Source organism: Nelumbo nucifera, chromosome 7 (assembly GCF_055504915.1).
Source record: "Nelumbo nucifera cultivar China Antique chromosome 7, China Antique-T2T, whole genome shotgun sequence".
In the NCBI taxonomy this organism is placed as follows: Eukaryota; Viridiplantae; Streptophyta; class Magnoliopsida; order Proteales; family Nelumbonaceae; genus Nelumbo; species Nelumbo nucifera.
The window spans coordinates 8,462,950-8,480,993 of NC_142655.1; the positions used below are offsets into that span (position 1 = coordinate 8,462,950).

Here is an 18,044-nt window from a genome sequence, read left to right on the forward strand (position 1 = left end):
TATACATGTCATGATATAATATTTATATAAAATATATAATCTAATGTAAAATAACATGTATACATGTGTATACATTATACACAAAATGTGTAAGTTTAAATATATGCGGGCCGAGCCGGGCCTAGGTTGGGCTTAAAGTATTAAGCCTAAGCCTGGCCCTAAAATTTGTAGGCCTGATGTGAGCCCAAACCCGGGCCGGGCCTGAACACAAAACCTAGGCCCAAGCCCAGAATTTCCGGGCCGGGTTGAAATGATTGACCCCCTAGGCCCTGCACAGAAAGTCGAGAAGTTGTGTTTGATGATCGATTATTCAATGATACTAGTTTTGGTAGCTTCTCCAAAGCCACTCAATCAACACAAAAGCTCACACAATTAAACAGTCTCAAAAAAATACATAGTTGCCACTTTGGAATCAACATCCCGTGCACGAGATCCCGTGCACGAGCACGTGCGTGAGAGAGAGAGAGAGAGAGAGATCCTTTGAATGGCTCCCCAAGCCCCAACTCCCAAGGGTCGTCAAATCTAAGCTTTGGCCCACCTCAGGTCATCCTATAGTTTGTATTTTGAAAAAGTACAGATAGGCCCAATGTAGATTTCTGAATTCCATTGCAAAGTTATAAACATTCAAAATGTCAAAAACCCTCACTATACATCAATATCCGCCCATAAATTGACATAAATTCTAAGTTAGCACCCATCCCAACTGTACTTTGGGCCTAAATTTTGACCCTGGGCTGAATCGTCATTCTCCCTTTACATTTTGCATCAAAAAACTGTTTTAAACATTGGGCCATGGGTTGAATGGTCTGAATGTTTGGTTTGATTGTTCGGTATATTCAATTAAAAATAAAATTTTAAAAACTCAAAAAATAAAATGATCTAAGGTATTTTTAAAACTATTTTATATTAAAATAATCTTTAATAAATTTATATCATAGGCTCATACCAACTACTAACACATGCCTATAAAAAAACTACCAACATATGCATTTGGGTTAATTTTAATCAAGTCAACATCTCTAATAATTGTATCTCAAAAGAAAAAACATCTCTAATAATTGCTTTATAAAACTGTTTCACTGTTGATTCAGGATTCAAATGGTCCGACTGCATGGCCCGATCCAAGTCTGATAAAGATAACATGGATATACAGAAATAAGGGCCCGTTTAATTTGCGGGAATAGGAGTTTGGAATGAGTTCGGCTTCTGTCAGAGCAAGTTGGTGCTCACACGTTCGTGCAGCCCCTTGCAACTTTACATTGTGAATATCTTTCATGAAATACGTTAGTTAAATAGGGAAATATTCCCAATGCAAGACTGTTAGAATGGGTTTTGCTCTCACCGAAGCCAGACTCATCTGGAATCAGAATCTGAATGGGACATTTAGTTGGGTAGAAGTGGAATCTAATTTCCACTCTTGGTAGAGGGAAGTGCCATTTCCTCTCCTCCCTTGGAAATGAAATCCTTTTCCAATTGATTCTAACTCCCACTCGAATTCTTATCTGAATAAAAGACAATGGAAATAGACCATTCTGATTCCAATTGGATTCTGATTTCCCAAAATATTTGCTCTTTCTGATGGGGTTGCGGTAGTGGCGTTTGTCCAAAGGAATTGGAACTCCCCTTCAATGCTCATGCAACCATGTAATGGGGTTTCTGAGTTCTGTAAGGCAGAACCCAGGCATCTAGATGAATGAATAGTCATACTCACAAATCACAATCGTCACAAGACCTCTGAGATCAGAATCGGTTGGTGGTTAATGGCTAGTGGTTACATAGAATGAAATCTTTTTTGTTGGGATCCACCAAATGGTTGGTCACCATTTCCCTTCTCCTACGTGGGGTTTTCGTTCCTTTACCACTGTCCAGATTACAGTCAATTCAGGAATATTAATCCTGGATTATCACTTTATAAAAGAGAAGCGTATGATCAGCTCCCTCCACATATTTTCTTATTCTTTCTTTCTTTCTCAGTTTTTTCCTCCACCCAATAAAAGAAGAGGAGAAATGAAATGTAATTGATGAAAACATCATCACAAAGTCATAATTGTTAGGTAAGAATATCATTAATTTCTGGGACCCAATCACAGAAGAACAGACAAACAAGGGATGACCAAAAAAGAAAAAGAATCCACGACGCCATACGTGTAGACTACACATATTTATGCTACAACCAGAAGAGTTGACAAAAGAAGGCTGAGAGCTTCTTATATAATATAAAGCTGCGTCCGTAGTAACTAACTGTCCATCTGTTTTGTGCAATGGACCCCCTCTCGCCAAGTACATGGAGAGAGGCAGGTCACAGACAAAGAGAGATGTTCTCCATAATCTGCAAGTTAGCTTTTCTGTGAAAGTAACGACCTTCAAACCTTGCCCATGAATTATTCACAGTTACATCTAAATTCTGTCTTCTACCCCACTCTTAACAGCGGGAATACTGGTAGCAGATGCCATGGCCGGATTTTATGTAAAATTCTTCATCAGATTCTTTCTATCTGTTCACTTCTTTGCTGTTCTTGTTTACTCGGTGTGGTGTCCCAGTGAATTTCGACACATCAATCCTAATTTTGAACAGAAGACTAATCGTTTTTGGGAGTTTGAGGAGCAATCTAATAGTTGGGTTGAAGTGGAATTACCTTTTGATTTGGTTTCTTGTATCAATGGAAACTGTACCAAGGTGGGTTCTATTTCTCAGATGAAGCAGCAAGAGGAAAGCTTGCAGGGGAGAATTGATATTCCTGAACAAGGGAAGAACTCAAAGGTCATGCCTGGTGACAGGGCATTACTGGACGAGAGTTCTAATATTGTTCTCCCTCAAAGGAAGAGAATTTCTCTAACTAGGATGGCAGAGATATCTATTTGGGTGACAGGGGAAAGTGGGTCTATCTATGAAAGGTTCTGGAATGGGGTGCAGTGGGTAATTGCACCTCACGATTTACCAATATCAGCTGGTCCTGCAGTTTCAGTTTTTATTGTCAATCAGACTTTTATTGCGTTATCTGAAGCAGGAAATCTATATCAGGTAATATTCTGCACAGCCTGCTTCTATTTCAGTATCAGATGAAATCTCTGAGAGAGAGAGAGAGAGCAGAATATCTTACGGTAGCGAATCAATATTAGTAAGCTCCATGAAATTAATTCTAAAAATTAGCATTGGTTTAGTTACTAACCCTTCCGTCTGGTCCATTCTAATTCTAAGGTTTTATTACGTTTGATATTTATTCCACGGGATACGGTTAATTTTCATATCATATAAAGCTGCAGCGGTACTTCCAGAGAGGAGCTAGAAGAGTAATAAATATAACTATTGTAAACGAAATTTCTTTAATTAAATTCAACAAACAAAATAACTTGTCCTTTCTAGTTAACAAAGAAAAATAATTTCTCCAATATAGATTCATTTAGAAAAGTAAGAAATACTAAATTTTGTTTGTAAATTGTAATGGCCACTTGGATTGCTATATACCTACAGAGAGAAAATCGCATACTTTCTTTCTCTTCTGTATTATAATTAAACAGCACTCATCATATATATTCATCTACAGTATTTTACTAATATATTCCTGCTTTTCTTTTTTCAGCTGCAGATTAGTGAAAGCTCACAGGCAGTTTGGATTGAGTGCACGCCTACACATACAGAAACAAATTCTAGCTTAATCCTGATCAAGTCTGGTGTTGTTTCAAATGATGGAAAGTAAGCAATCTATATTGGAAGTGTTCATGCCTCCTATACATGCAAAACCTGTTCCCACTGCTGTAGAATCCTGTAAAGCTGAATTCCTGTGCGTACCTTATTATCTTTTTTTTTTTTTTTTTTTCCTTTCCTTTCTCCTCATCAGAAGAGCATACTTCACCACAATTGGAGGATCCCTGTTGGAACTCATTGAAATTAAGCCTTGGAGGTGAGACTAATGGCTGTAATCTCAGATAATAAATCCTAGTTCAGTTACAGAGTTTTCAACAAAAAAAAAAAAGTTCAATTACAGACTTCAATGTTTGATTTGATCTGAAATCAACTTTAAACAGGTGGATATATCATGGCCGACCCCCTGGTGGAAATGCTGCAGCAGTAGTCAATGTTGCCACTGTTAGACCAGATGTGGTATTTACAGTGAGGTAGCAACCATCACATTATAATCCTCACAAAGCAAAGTGTGCCATTTTCTATGGTTTATTTTTATGCTAGCATAGTAAAGATATTGTCTTCAAGATTCTACATCACTAATTCACAATTTATACCAAATAATAATATGGCCAATCCTGAATCAGAATTGATTTGATGAAGAATCATGCAAATTCTCTTCTGTAAACGTAGTGGCCTTCTTTTCTGTTTGAGAGTCATCAGAAAATGCTAAATATGAAATCTTTCAGTGCAGTTCCAGGGGAGATCTTTATGAGCTAGACCGAAGCTCAAGGCCATCATGGAAGAAACATATATGGGGCGAAGGATCAAAACAAGAAATTTCATTGGCACCATCCATTGGATGTACTTTGCATGGCTTGGTTGGAGCTCATTCTATATCTCTGTTCCTTTTAACAAAGGTACAACACTGAGTTTGTATCTATGCCTATGTAAAAATAGAAAATACATTTTATGGTAAGTACTAGAAAATTTTTATGTTATAATATCTCTCATATGGTACCATATAGTTTGCAAATTAATAACCTCAACTTGTAGTATCCACTGGGTTCCCTTTATCACATTCAGAACAGTGTCATTCTAATCTGATTCACACTTTTAGGTTCTATAGGTAGAGATGAACTTGAGTATTTTTTTCATTATAATTGAACATTGCAAACTCACTGTGGCAGATTATTTTTGTTTGATAATTACAAACATCTAAGTTTTACTAACGGGACACCATTCTTATTATCATTGTTTTATAAGACTTTGTAGACATGCAGGATGGTCACTTGATTGAGAGAAGGCTGCACCAGAGGAAGTGGAGATGGATAGCTCATGAAGGTCCAAAGGACCAACACTTAACATCTATCACACCTGCCACTCAAGACGAACTAAATGAGAAGGTTTTCTCATTGTTCTTTACTACATCTAGTGGATCCGTATATGAATATCAGCTTCCTAAACATTCACGTAAGCTCCAATTTAGACCTTGCAAACAAAGACATGATTTCATTCCTTCAGTTAAGTTGTACTAGTCTGCATTGTACCCCTAGCTAAGAATGCAAAATCAAGTCAAGGTTTCAAACCTACAATGTTAATTGTTTATCTGTGTGCAAAATGAAATTGCTTTCATTTTTTATGATTCATTAATATATTGATTAGCTTCTAAACCTAAATTTTGTGATACAAGTGTTAGAATTAAATTCTGCATTATGTTTATGAATTAATGAACATGTTGATGCTGATTACCACTTCAGTCAGGTGAATTTGCTTCTATAGCATTCTTTTATCCTCTCTTCAGCTTGTGGGGAGTGTTCTGCCAAACCTGTAACTGGTAAACGGTAGATTTTAGTCAAGAAAACAACTTCTCTTGATTGTTTCTATTGTAGCAAACTGATTATCTTTTATTGTCAACTAGAGAACTGAGCAGTGATTCTTTTACTTATTCCATTTGGTAAGCACATACTCAGAGAGGAAAACCAAGGGAGGGCATGTTACATTTAAAATTTCAGTGAGTGCTTCGATAGTGAATGTCAGACTCATTACCCCACTAAAACCCACTCTGGCTCCTTAGAGCCCCACAAATCAAAGCCCAAGGAGGGATGGCAGACTGGCAGAGTATGATCACCATCACAAAAGAGAGGTGCACCTTATTATAGAAGGATGCTACAAGCCTTCAACTTTTCATTCATTATTAGAAGAACCACAACAATGAATGATAAGACAGATCTAATATTTATATTTAACAATTAATGGATCTACTTTCATAAGGAGCTAAAACTTTCAACCAATGTGGCTTAAAAATCAGAAAACTATATCTTGTAGAGACTGAGTTGCCCTTGACTTCTAGTCTAATTCAGTCATTGCTCAAAGTTGGGCCTCCAGATTCATGGATCCAGCTAAAACTCATGGGGTCTTTTCTAGGACTAGAGTATGTAAAATCCAAATAGGTCGTTTCACTTACATCAACTAGCACCAAAATCCCCCAGCCCCCACTCAGCCAACCCCCACTGCCCCTTCTTGTGATATTTCAAATTTCTTTGCTTACATTCTTGCAAAATAGTACAATAATCTGACACTACCACAACTGTCTTTTTTCAATCAAAATTCTTCATCACAGTCTAGGGAAGTTGAGTAAAACTATATGATGGAGATCCTACATCTCCATAAGGCTTATTGGGGGAAGTTTTGCCACGGGATATAGGCCATCTATTTAACAATTATGTACCTTCTTATGCTGCCTTTTATTTTGGGCATCTAGGGTAGTTTGGTCATTTCAATTTATTTGTGTGGGTCTGGAAATGGGAATGTGTCCATTATCTCTTTCTTCATGCTAATTTTGAACCTCTAAAGTTAGTTTTAGCTTTCTATTTAATTAGGTATGGTCAGTGCTTAACCCCTATAGAAAGCCTATTTGTAGTTTACTGGCTTTTACTTCATGTTTATATCTCCTGTTCCCCTTTGATATGGAACATAAATTTAGTACAAGGATGGCCACTTTGAAAGATCCAACATTAGGTATCAATTTATTGAAGAACCACCGTAGTATGATGCTCAATGTAAAATTATAAATGAATTTCTTTCAACCATGGCTGTTACATTGCTTAATAAAAGGAATAAGCATTATAATTTGGAAGTTGGGAAAAATCAGAAATTTAATAATCAATTGTAGCAGAAACTATATATCTTTGTGCTCATTAAATTATATTTGATTAACACCATGTTATTAGCATATTGGAGTTATTAGGTATGTGATGTGGTTGAAACATATTTGGCATTGATACCAACTCCAATTTCAGTCTAATGGCTAATATGAGTTGGCAGTTAGCACTGGTTATTTACAACCATCACATCTTCTGATACTCTCTTAATTTTACTTTCTTGTTGGACTGCCTTTAACATATCAATTAGTTGTAGCCTTGAAAGTTTCCTGAAATATAGATTACACTAGTCAATCTTTTTTTACAGAACTTTTCTACATAAGAATTATGCTCCTTTAGATATGATGAGTGTACTTTCAGAAAGTACAAGAGATATCAAAATGAGCATGCATTAATTAAAATCTACAAAAAAAAATCTACCATGTGTAAGACAACTTTCCGCATTGCACATTAACATAACAATGACACATGAGTTTGAAAGTTCATTTCTATTAACAGGATATCTTATGCATTTTTGAATAAAAGCCATGAATGCAAATTTTCTCTGGGAAGACAGGTACATCTCAGGGGAATGAAATGCTAGAGCAGTGGGTGAATCACATGCATCCACCACACTCAAAAACCGCAATGGGAATTCCAGGCCTGCTATTGCAAGCTGGCAGGATAGTGTTCCCACTAGATGATGGTAGGCTTGCAGAATTACATTTACCCGGCATCGGTGGTGAAAGTTCTGGCCCAACTCAACAGCTCAATGTGCGAAGAAAAACATCAGTTAATTATGAATGGTCAGTCTTAGATGCCCCAGAAACTGAAGGATGGAATAAAGAGTATTGCACTGAAGAACGAGGACCCTTGAATTGTATCGCAGGTATAAAAGATGAGTCAATTTCCTCTGGAATTACAAGGACAACAACAAGAAGGCGAAAGGGAAACCAAGCACAACAGAACTACCTATATCCAAGTACATCAGAAAGTAGCCTCACTAAACCTTTTGACCAAAGTAACTTCCTTATAAACTGGACTAATACAAACTTTCACATGCGAGTTATGCAGGAAGGCAAATCATTTTTTCTCATAACAGATACTGGACTGACTTATGAAAATCTATATACTAATAATGTATGGTTGTGGTTGAGGCATGAGCACTCAACAATTATGAAAGGTACAGTAGGAAGCTACAATGGGAGTTTGTTTCTGATTGACATACATGGGAACTTACTTATGAGAGAAAGAAGCAGCAATAAGCTAGCATGGATTAACTGCACTGCCATGAGAAAGGGAAGGCAAGTGATTGGGGGTCCTCCATGGGACAGATTACCTGGACGAACATTGAAAGTTACAGCTGAAGATTCACTTTTCTTTGTGAGCAGAAATGGAAGACTAGTTCAATTTATGGTAAGTTTTCAGATACCAAACCAAAATGAGTATTCTATATTGGGGCAGTATATTTAAAGAAATAATTTAAGCACTTAATATAGGTATTATGACTGTTTTTGTTTTTTTTGGTTGTTGTGAGCCAGAAGAATATGTATTTAAGTTGCAATTGACAATACTAAATTAAGCTGTCATACACTTCTGATTTATGGACCTATTTTAATAGGTTGCCTTGCGAAAATTCAAGTGGAAAGACTGCCAAAACCCCCCAAATACTAGAATTGCATGTATAGTAGATCAGGAAACCTTCCGTGAAAATATAGTGTTTGTTGTTGGGAAGAATGGTCGGCTATATCAGTATAACAAAGTGACAGAATTGTGGCATGAACACTATCAGTCCCCACATTTAGTTCTATCGAGATCGCCTGGAACTGCTATGAGGCCATCATCTACATCACTAACAGGTTCTCTATACATGACCTCAGAAGATGGAGGACTTGTTGAATATCACTGGAATGCATTGGATGGATGGAACTGGGTGGAACATGGAACACCAGACAAAAGTGTAACTCTAGTCAGCCCACCAGGTCCTTGCTTTGAAGGAAATCAATTGTTTTTGATTGGATCAGATGGTGAAGTTTATCTGAGATACTTGGAACAAAGTACATGGAAATGGAAAAACTATGGTTTCCCCTCTGTGGAAAATATGTCTGCTAAAGATCAAATGTTAATGGAAGCAAAATATGTAAAGGATGAAATCTGCATCAACGAAGATATTGTGGCTAGTATCGTTAAGAACACACAAGACATACATAATTTCAACAGAAAGTGCAATGCAAAGGTTGGTAGCAATCTGCATTTTTCTATATCAGTAAAAATTTTTGATGTTATTACTGAAAAGATATCTTGATCTTACACAGGTGGCATCAATACGTCCAATCCCATTTTCGGAGAACTCAGTGATCTTTGAGTTAAGAGATGGAAGAGTAAGCAATATAATAAATCATAACTTTCCAGTAGCATCTCAAAAAAGAAACCAGATTTCCATTTATGTCCACCTCCAACATAAGAAATGCTAGTTGTATGTATAACATGCATACAACTACAACTGCAGGATGGAAATGGAAAAGTAACACTAAACATGATTCAAAATGAAAAGCATCATATATTGAAATGTTAGGTATAGATACTTACAATGGATTTCTGTTAAAGAAGCCAAACCCTTTTAAAATTTTGAACAATCTCTTCAGATTTTTTTTATCTGACACAAATATTTCCCATCCCAAAAGGCATAAGGAAGAACTGGTAAGTTCAGCATTGTCATGGACCTTTTTGAATATTCCACTCCTGACCTTCATGACTGTCAACCCTTTTAATCTTCAAATTATAACATGCATGGTTCAATTTTCACTGATTGACAAAGTGAAATATTGGAAAGGATTTCCACAGAAACTTGTGAACAAAGACTTTTCAAATCTCATGTCAGAAAATTAAAAGAAAGCAATAGCTAACAATGCAACTTCATGGCAGTTGGCAGAATTGAAACAAATAGATGGCACACAATGGGAGTGGTCACGTATCATCAGGACTCCAACAAGCCTATGTGCTGAAAGTTATTGGACTGCTTTGGCATCGTGATGCTTCCTACAAACTCTTACACACCAAAAAAAAAAGAAGAAATCAACCCAAAAACAATCCATATGGGAACACTGTACAAATACATGGGGGTTGGTGGTGTCTTCTGTCATGCTTTCTGGGCAGCATTGTAAAAAGACTAAAATACAATATATGGGTGACTGGGTATCAAGTCCCATCTTTGGGTGTTTGTAATCATCAACTCAAATTAATAAAATTGCTCTTTAGTGATAAAAAAAATCAAGCAAGAGCTGTACACTATATTAACATGTCCTAATCTATTAGTTTCAATAAATTGATCAGAGGAATTTCCATTCTTCTATGAAATTCGTTTTAGAAAATTTTCCCATATCAATTTGGGCATTCTATTCTGTTAGCTCTTATTGGGGCTAATAAATGGCTTGGGCGTACTGGCATGAATAAAAGTAGTACTGAGAATTTCTTAGGGGCATTCATTAAATCCTTTGCAAAAAATGTTGGTCTGGCATGAAGCAACTGCTATGGAAAATCACCAAAAATCATTTAGTTTGAAGCAATTGGGGCTTTTGGTTGCATCGAAAAGAGGACTGATTGCGATATTTTTCATAAACCTTTCCGTATCATAAGTAAATTTGTTCATTAGTTGTCATCTTTTGCACTTATTCATATTATGCATGTACTGATAATTGATTTCCTTAAACTGTTATGTTAATGTAACTGTGTAAACAGTTGAGCATTTCGTATGAAAAGTTCAAAATCTTATTGAACTTAGCTTTATCAGCATTTCTATAGAAAAGCAAGGTTACACTTCTGGGACGACTGAGGAGCCTTGCATGCACCTCCTTGATGATCATTTTTGTGAAAATTCAATAACTGCAGAACGGGAATCTTACACTCAATTTCAGTGTTTTGTAGAAAAACTCGTCAAACTAGTCACTTTTGTGATTCATACCATTTACCAAGCAGCAAGATGTGAAAAATCCATTACTAGTTCACCCAAATGCTTAAAGGAAGAAATATAGGTCAAGTCTCAAAGCAAATTTATACAGTCTGCAGATTAAGTTCTCTTGTGACATTCCAAGCATTGACTGCTGCATAAATCAAGTATGATGTTGATATTCTGTGTGATGGCAATTTGCAAATCCAGGGAGAAGTTCAATTTAGAAAGGTCTCTATCTTAAGCTTTACCGATCAGTCACACTATCGGTGAATCCTTGTAGTTCCCATGGATTTGCATTTCCAAACAAATAACGTTTTTCTTTTGATTGGATAGTTGAATTGAATATAGAGTACAGTGAAGAAATTCGCCGCACAAGGAAAAGATAAATTGCAATTTTAGAGGTTTCATTTCATTCCTCTAGAACTTTCAAACCAAACACAGCATCATTGATCAAATCAGGGAGTGGGAGTGCAAACATTGGATTGAGCGCCCATGTTCGATTGTTTTTTTCTTCTCCAACAAATAAATTTATACCTCAAAAAAAAAACTTGAGAAAAAAACTCATATTTTTAATCAAAAAAAATTTGAGAAAAAAACATGAAAGAAAAGGTAGGAAAAGGAAGGGAAAGGTAGGGAAACCTGTACCAGCCTTAGTGTGAGGTTTCCTTACACTTTATTTCAAACCAAACACAGCCTTAGTGTGAGGTTTTATGGGCGATCTTCTCTCAGTCTCAGAGCATTGTTAACAAATACATTGTGCAATATGGAAGTAAGGTTATGTACTCATCTAGTTCTAGCATGGTCACATGGAAAAGACAAAACATTATTCCATCTTAGAACTTAGTAAATAAAGATTTCAATTCATTGGTTTATTTCCTTTTTTTTTTGTTTCAATTCTTTTCATATTCCTCCATGAAACATTTCGTTGCCTGTCTGCTTAGAAGACAATCACTGCCACTACTCTGCAATCATCTTCATTCAAGTCTTGTTCACCCACCTACAAAATTACATACAAGAAGACAGAAATTCCTATGGTAATTGCACTTCTTTTCTCCACACTTTTGAACTGACACATTTATGTATACATTGATGTGGAACTGAATTTCTTTACCACATTAACGAATCAAAATATATGATACACATCAGATTTACATCATGTGTAAAAGAAGGTGAACTTTTGTTATCGAGGATTAGTTTCTTTATCTCTAGCACGGGATTTAATGTAAGTGTTTATTTGGTTCCAGAAAGAGAATCTCGATCCAAAGAGACGCACCCTCACTGATTTTCTTGATCCATCTCTGACAAACTCTAAATCCCCGGAGACTCCATATTCAACAGATTCAGGATCTTCCAGAAGAGGCAATGCAATAGAACCCTGTGAGTCGAGGTTTCTGATCCATCCACGTAGTAAATAATTCACAACCTGAACAATGAGGAGAGAAGGACCAACTTCTTTAACTACCCTAATAATGGAAAAGTGAAGGCAAAACAGAAGGGGCTGTCACACAGTTTCAGGGAAACAACCTAAAGAAATGATGTATATAGCTCAGTCAAAACTTGTCCAACTTCTACAGCTATCAAGAATGAGAGTTATACCTCAGGAACCTCGTCATGAGGGCAATGACCTGCTGGGCTAATCTCATAATATGGAGCTTCAGGCAGTTGCCGTTTCACCTGGCGCCCCCACACAGGCTTTACCCAAGGATCTTCTTTGCCATACATGAGACAGATTGGGACATTGTTCTCTTGGCATCTAAATAAGAGGATATAAATTCCTTAACTGTGAAAGAGAAACAATGGGTATAAATAGTGACTTGAATTCTTGAAAATCATATACCTAGATAAAGATTCACGGAAGGAAAGTTGTCCTTTAGGAGCACACATGATTGATGCAAATGATGCAGCTGCTGCTGGATGTTGTGTTACTTCAAGTATGCGAGAGAAAACCTTGTCAACTTTTGTTGAGTGATCAGCATAAACTTGCTTAAGCAAGTTGCCTATATTTCTGGGGTCACTTATCTTTTGCCATCTGCAGGAGAGAGGGAGAGACAGAGATATTTCAGTTAACGCAGCTACTCAGACAAAAATAGTTGTGGAAGAAGTTGGAGGCAGAAAGCATATTCTTCCCTGGGAATACCAGATCAGCATAACATAAAAAATATTATATTTTTAAGCTTCACTTGATAACAATAAAAATAAACAAAATGGTACTTTCACTCATTAAGGGAATAAGGATTGTCAACATCTGTTCTCAGCAAACTTGTAAAAACTAGATTGCCTTAGATAAGAAGGAAGAGGTATTCCTCCTTCACATAAATGGAAACAAAATGATGAACTCGATCAATGAAAGTTAAAACTTACACCAATTCTGTGAGCTTTCTGGCATTTGTTGGCAGTGGAAATGTCCCTGCCCATGGGAAAATCCTGGCTAGTCTTGGAGATCTAATAGGATTAGGAAGAAATCCCCAAAATGGTGTTGCATTTAGCAGTGTAACACCCTTCACTAGCTGAGGATTACATGCTGCAAAATAGAGTGCCACAAATCCTCCTAGAGAGTTTCCCACAACATAAACTGGTTCACCAATAACCTGCAGCAAGGCTTACCAGTTTAGTTTTCTTTTCCATAAATTGGAAAAGAAATAACACACTTAGAAGTTAGAAATACTAAAAGTTTTACAGTGAACAAAACACAGTAAAATAAGAACTTCTTTATCTGAAGGACCAATATTTTATTACTGCAATTACATTTTATCAAACAAAGAGAGTGCAAACATCTTTGCATAAATAGATAGAATTACTATAATTCTCTCAAAAATCTATCAAACACCAGGGTTGACAAGAAGCCTAAAGAAGAAGAGTAAGAATTGGGATCTTTTTAAACAGCTTTTAAATAACCATAAATATTAGTATGATTAATAATCTTCTATATTACTACATTTCATAATGAGAGAGATAAGAACGTAGACACTGCACAGTTTGCATTCTTGTAATGAAAATTTATTGATCAAAAGAGAGAAAAAGAGTACAAATGATCAATGAAAGAATAAAGAATGTCTAACCCCCAGGAAAATAGATTCCTTGCAATTCCACCCTTAGCCAAGCAGTGTACCAGAAAGTCGGCAGACCTAGGTATTCATATGAATGAGATGTTCAGTCTGAAAACTATGGCTATTACCTCTCTGATATAGTGTCTTAGACTCCGAGGACTATTTCATCCTGACTGCATCCAACCAATGATGACCTAAGATACCCCCCTGCCCACCCCCAAACAAAAGAGAAAAGAAATCTCTACCCCCTCAAAAATCAACTATGTTTGCTCTCATGATGTAGTTTCAAAAATCAGAAGTATATTTTCTTATTAGTAACAAAAAAATTTTAGTGATTAAAAAAAATAATTTTGTCGAAGTACAGGTTTGCTTAAGACAACAAGCTGGCAATAGCCACCTAGCCCTCTTTACCCTACATGTCTAGTAAGATTCCTAGGGAACTAGGGTAACATTTCTACCTAACCCATAAGCTAGACTACTTGCCAAACTTCAAACCTGACTAAACCTTGTATGTACTAACCCATCACTGGACTACTAACACCACCAAACCCAAGTACATCACCAGTGCATTTTTAAAATATATGAGGCAACATGCTTTCATCCACGCCAAAAAAGAGAAAATAATAGAGAGCATGTATTGGGAAATGCCAAATCGATAAATTTGCAATGCATTCCACCATTCCAGCCTCTTTACCCACACAATCTGTGGAAACACTAAAATAGTATATATATATATATATATTGGGTATAACATTCATATGATTTGTCATTCTCTAGATGTGTGCCAGTCATGTAATTCAAACAGTTACCATGGCTTAAAGAGCAAAAGACTATAACAGTTATTTCACAAACATTAAGTACATAGTCATCTTACTAGCTTATTTATAATAGCATAACTTTGAACCATCAAATGAATCCTAAAGATAACGGCATTTGAGGCATTTTTTTATGCAAAATAGATGGAAGTTGCCACATCAAGGTATGATACTGATGGGGAACAGGTAGATTTCCAACTTGAAAAGAGTCAGAATTCCTTTTCTCAGAATAAAGCATGCACATACAAGAACTGCTAACATACAAAATACCATAACTGTGTAGTAAACATACAAATACTTAATTCTCAACTAGGTAATGTGTAGGGAAACAAATAAATAGAGAAATGCTCAAAAATATGTTAGACTTTTGTAGGATTTAGTATGACTCCTGGTGTACAAGTGATTTAATGTGAGACAGCATCATATATCTTCAGAGGAAAAGGAAGCTAGGCTTACATAGTAAATACAATGTTATTGGACTATGTACTATAATCTGGTTTTGCTGATGATCTACAATCAAAACATCCTGATATTTAAGACCCAACTGGGAATGGATGGTTTTGAGTTAATAAATCCTTAGTGAGTAAAGTTATTCATGTCATTGCATCATTTGTCCTTTCCCATGAAGGTAAACATCATGATGCTCACCAGACTGTATGTCCAGAAAATAGAAAGGAATGTAATTTAAGAATGAGAATTCTAGAAGAAAGGCCCTCGATCCTTATGATTCTTTCAGGTAGTTTCTAGCTGTACGTGGAGCATACTTGACCGATACTTGAATTTTTTGAGTTTTTAACAGTAAAAATTAATACAATACCTTACCTCTTTCTCAAAAAGAATTATTCTTTCAGGTGGTTGAAACTACAGTTTAGAGGATTGGGAAGCATAGGTCAAGATCCCTTGAAGAATATTTTAACAGAAGATATCTCTGAAAAACTCTTCCTTAATCTCTGTTTACTTTATTCCCTTCCAAATTGAACCAATGCCAACTCCAAACATGGATTGCATTGAATGAAAGTGTAATTCAACAAAAAAAAAAAGAAAAAAGAAAACGCTCCAGAGAAGTTTCTACTCTCTACATCACCATGTGACCTCTCCAAATTGGCCTAGTGCCAACTTCAAGCCAATTATTATGTATTTCTCAAGATCTTGCTTTGTGGATGCTAGGGGTGGATTCGAGCCAAGCCGAGCTGAGCCGAATACTTGGCTATTCAAGCTCGGCTCACAGAAATAGTGTTAGGATCAAGCTCGATTCGAGCTAGAGACTTGAGATCGAGCTCGAGCTCAGTTCAAAAGCTCACAAGTTCAGCTTGGCTCGACTCGAGCTCAACTGCAAGCCAAGCTTTTTCTAAAAGATAAAAATTATACATACAAAAATATTTTTTTATTTTACATACAAAAATTTAGAATTACAAAAATTATTTACTATTATACATAAAAAATAAAAATACCATATATAAAAAATACTATTATATATAATAAAATTTATTTATTATATACAAAATATTATACTAGGCTCGATTATATAAAATTATATATATAATTTTATGTATGTATATAAAATTATTTATTTATTATACTAGACTCGATTAGGCTTGCAAGCCTCATGAGCCGAGCTTCACTGGGCTCGAGCTCAGCTTGATTAGCAAATGAGCCTATATATCAGGATCAAGTCGAAGCTTGGTTTAAACCTAGCTGAGCTTGAATAGCTCGTGGCCTCTCCTAGCATAGAAAATCAAAAAAATAATTTAAAATCTTGGAAGCTATCATATTGGAATTCTATAGAAGTAATATCAATATAAACACATAAATATACCAGGAAAACCGCATACCCAAGATGCAATAAGAAATTTTGACATTTAGCCAAATACCTGTTCCACAAAATGTTGAACCTGATCACGCCATAGATCAATTGAATACACCAGCTTATCTGCCCATGGTTCAGTTTCTTTTCCAAAACCCCAGATCTGATCCTCTTCTTCTGAAACACCTTCTTTAAACAGAGGAGCAGGATCTTCAGATGGTAATGACAAGCCTTGTCCTAGAAAATCAATAGCCCATACTCTAAAGTCACGGCCCAGATCCTTCAATTGCTTCTCATAGTGGAAGGATCCCACGCCAAAACCAGGAAGAAAAAGTATCGGTGGAGAATTAACATTTTCACACCCTGACTTTTCATAATGTACTCTAAGTTTTGGCTTCCATTCCCAGAAGCAACTCCTAATAGGAGAACCATGGTCCCCATTGGATTCGTCCTGCAGACCCGGAATTGAAACCTTTGTTATCACTTCCTCTCTTTCTGAAACATTTCTTATACCCTCTCTCCCATCCACCACATAACAATTATAGCTTTCTCTCAAGATGCTGGAATTGTCAACATGCTGACGTTGATCAAGATTCTGAATTTTGGAACAACTTAAATGCTCCGACCCGAAAGAATCGCTTCTGGAATCAACTCCAACACATCCAGGTCGAATTTTTCTAGCAAGAAATATCTTCGACCCGTTCAAGTTCAAGCTTTTCTCAACTAGTCTCCACTTCAATTTATCAACATGACAGGATGGCGCAGATTGGCAGAAGGAGAGCAGTTCCATAGCTTAGAAAATGGCTCTCTGTGATATAAATAAAAGGAAAGAAAACTGAAAATTCAGAGATAAACTCGGTTTAAAATGAATCTTGAGCAGAATTAAAAACAAACCAAACAACCACTTATCAAATGAGTCGAGCATAAAACTCGCTGTTGGATAATCCAGAAATTAGATGAAAATATGAAAAGGATTTCGCTTCTGCATAGCCAATTCATTACGATTTACACGTGGAATTCACAAAATTACACTTCCAAATGATGAAGTTTTAACAAAAGCCTCCATGGCACTAATTGACCATAGAAGAACTCATTTGAACTGTTACTGCCTGAACCTATAAAAAAAAAAAAAATCAAAATTTTAACCGAAAAATCGAAAAGAAAAGAACAGAAAAAGAAGCTTCAGCGATTGTAACCAGATTAATAAAACTGAAGAAAAAGAGAGCCTACAAGATTGAGAAGCTTGAACCTCATCCGCGGATCTAGTTACCATTAAATCCAGATATTTCTCGAAATCAAAGTTGCTTTGAGCACAAAAAATCGAGGAGGCTCTATAACCGGACAGGGATAGATTGAGAGCGAGAGAGGGAGTTGATTGTAAGCTTCTCCGTAACAGGATCTGCTACTCACTAATGAGCGCCTCACATGCACATCCATAGTGCATTGGAACATCTCCCGTGAATAATAACTAATAAGAACGGGAGATGTTCCAATGAATGATAGGATGTGCGTGTGAGGCGCCTGTGAAGCGCCAAATGTGATGAGCAGATCCGGTCTCAGCTTCTCCGCAAAGAAAACAAACTGATGTGAGAACTGTGAGAAAGAAGCGGAAAACGGAATTTTTTGCACGTTCCTGATCCGTGCTCGCACATTTCATCATGGTG

General features: G+C 36.4%; 2 protein-coding genes across 5 annotated transcripts; one reads left to right on the plus strand and one right to left on the minus strand.

The window, feature by feature from the left end:
* The first annotated feature begins 2,245 nt into the window (after nt 1-2,245).
* Nucleotides 2,246-10,114, plus strand: LOC104613422 (uncharacterized). Its single transcript, XM_019200489.2, has 10 exons — nt 2,246-3,022; nt 3,582-3,694; nt 3,840-3,902; nt 4,027-4,116; nt 4,377-4,542; nt 4,906-5,095; nt 7,343-8,181; nt 8,387-9,001; nt 9,081-9,146; nt 9,691-10,114. The coding sequence occupies exons 1-10, from the start codon at nt 2,453-2,455 to the stop codon at nt 9,796-9,798; spliced, it is 2,820 nt and encodes a 939-aa protein (XP_019056034.2). The 5' UTR covers nt 2,246-2,452; the 3' UTR covers nt 9,799-10,114.
* Nucleotides 10,115-11,562: 1,448 nt separating this feature from the next.
* On the minus strand, nt 11,563-17,846 carry LOC104613423 (pheophytinase, chloroplastic-like). Of its 4 annotated transcripts, XM_010281229.3 has the most exons (7): nt 17,611-17,825; nt 17,283-17,495; nt 16,448-17,188; nt 13,076-13,302; nt 12,552-12,743; nt 12,311-12,467; nt 11,563-12,137 (listed from the first exon to the last, which is right to left on the minus strand). In XM_010281229.3, the coding sequence occupies exons 3-7, from the start codon at nt 17,168-17,170 to the stop codon at nt 11,895-11,897; spliced, it is 1,542 nt and encodes a 513-aa protein (XP_010279531.1). In that variant the 5' UTR covers nt 17,171-17,188; nt 17,283-17,495; nt 17,611-17,825; the 3' UTR covers nt 11,563-11,894. The 4 variants fall into 4 exon arrangements, with proteins under 4 accessions (XP_010279531.1, XP_010279533.1, XP_010279530.1 ...); XM_010281231.3 differs by lacking the exon at nt 17,283-17,495 and having other exon boundaries at nt 17,611-17,846; XM_010281228.3 differs by having other exon boundaries at nt 16,448-17,495.
* Nucleotides 17,847-18,044: the final 198 nt, after the last annotated feature.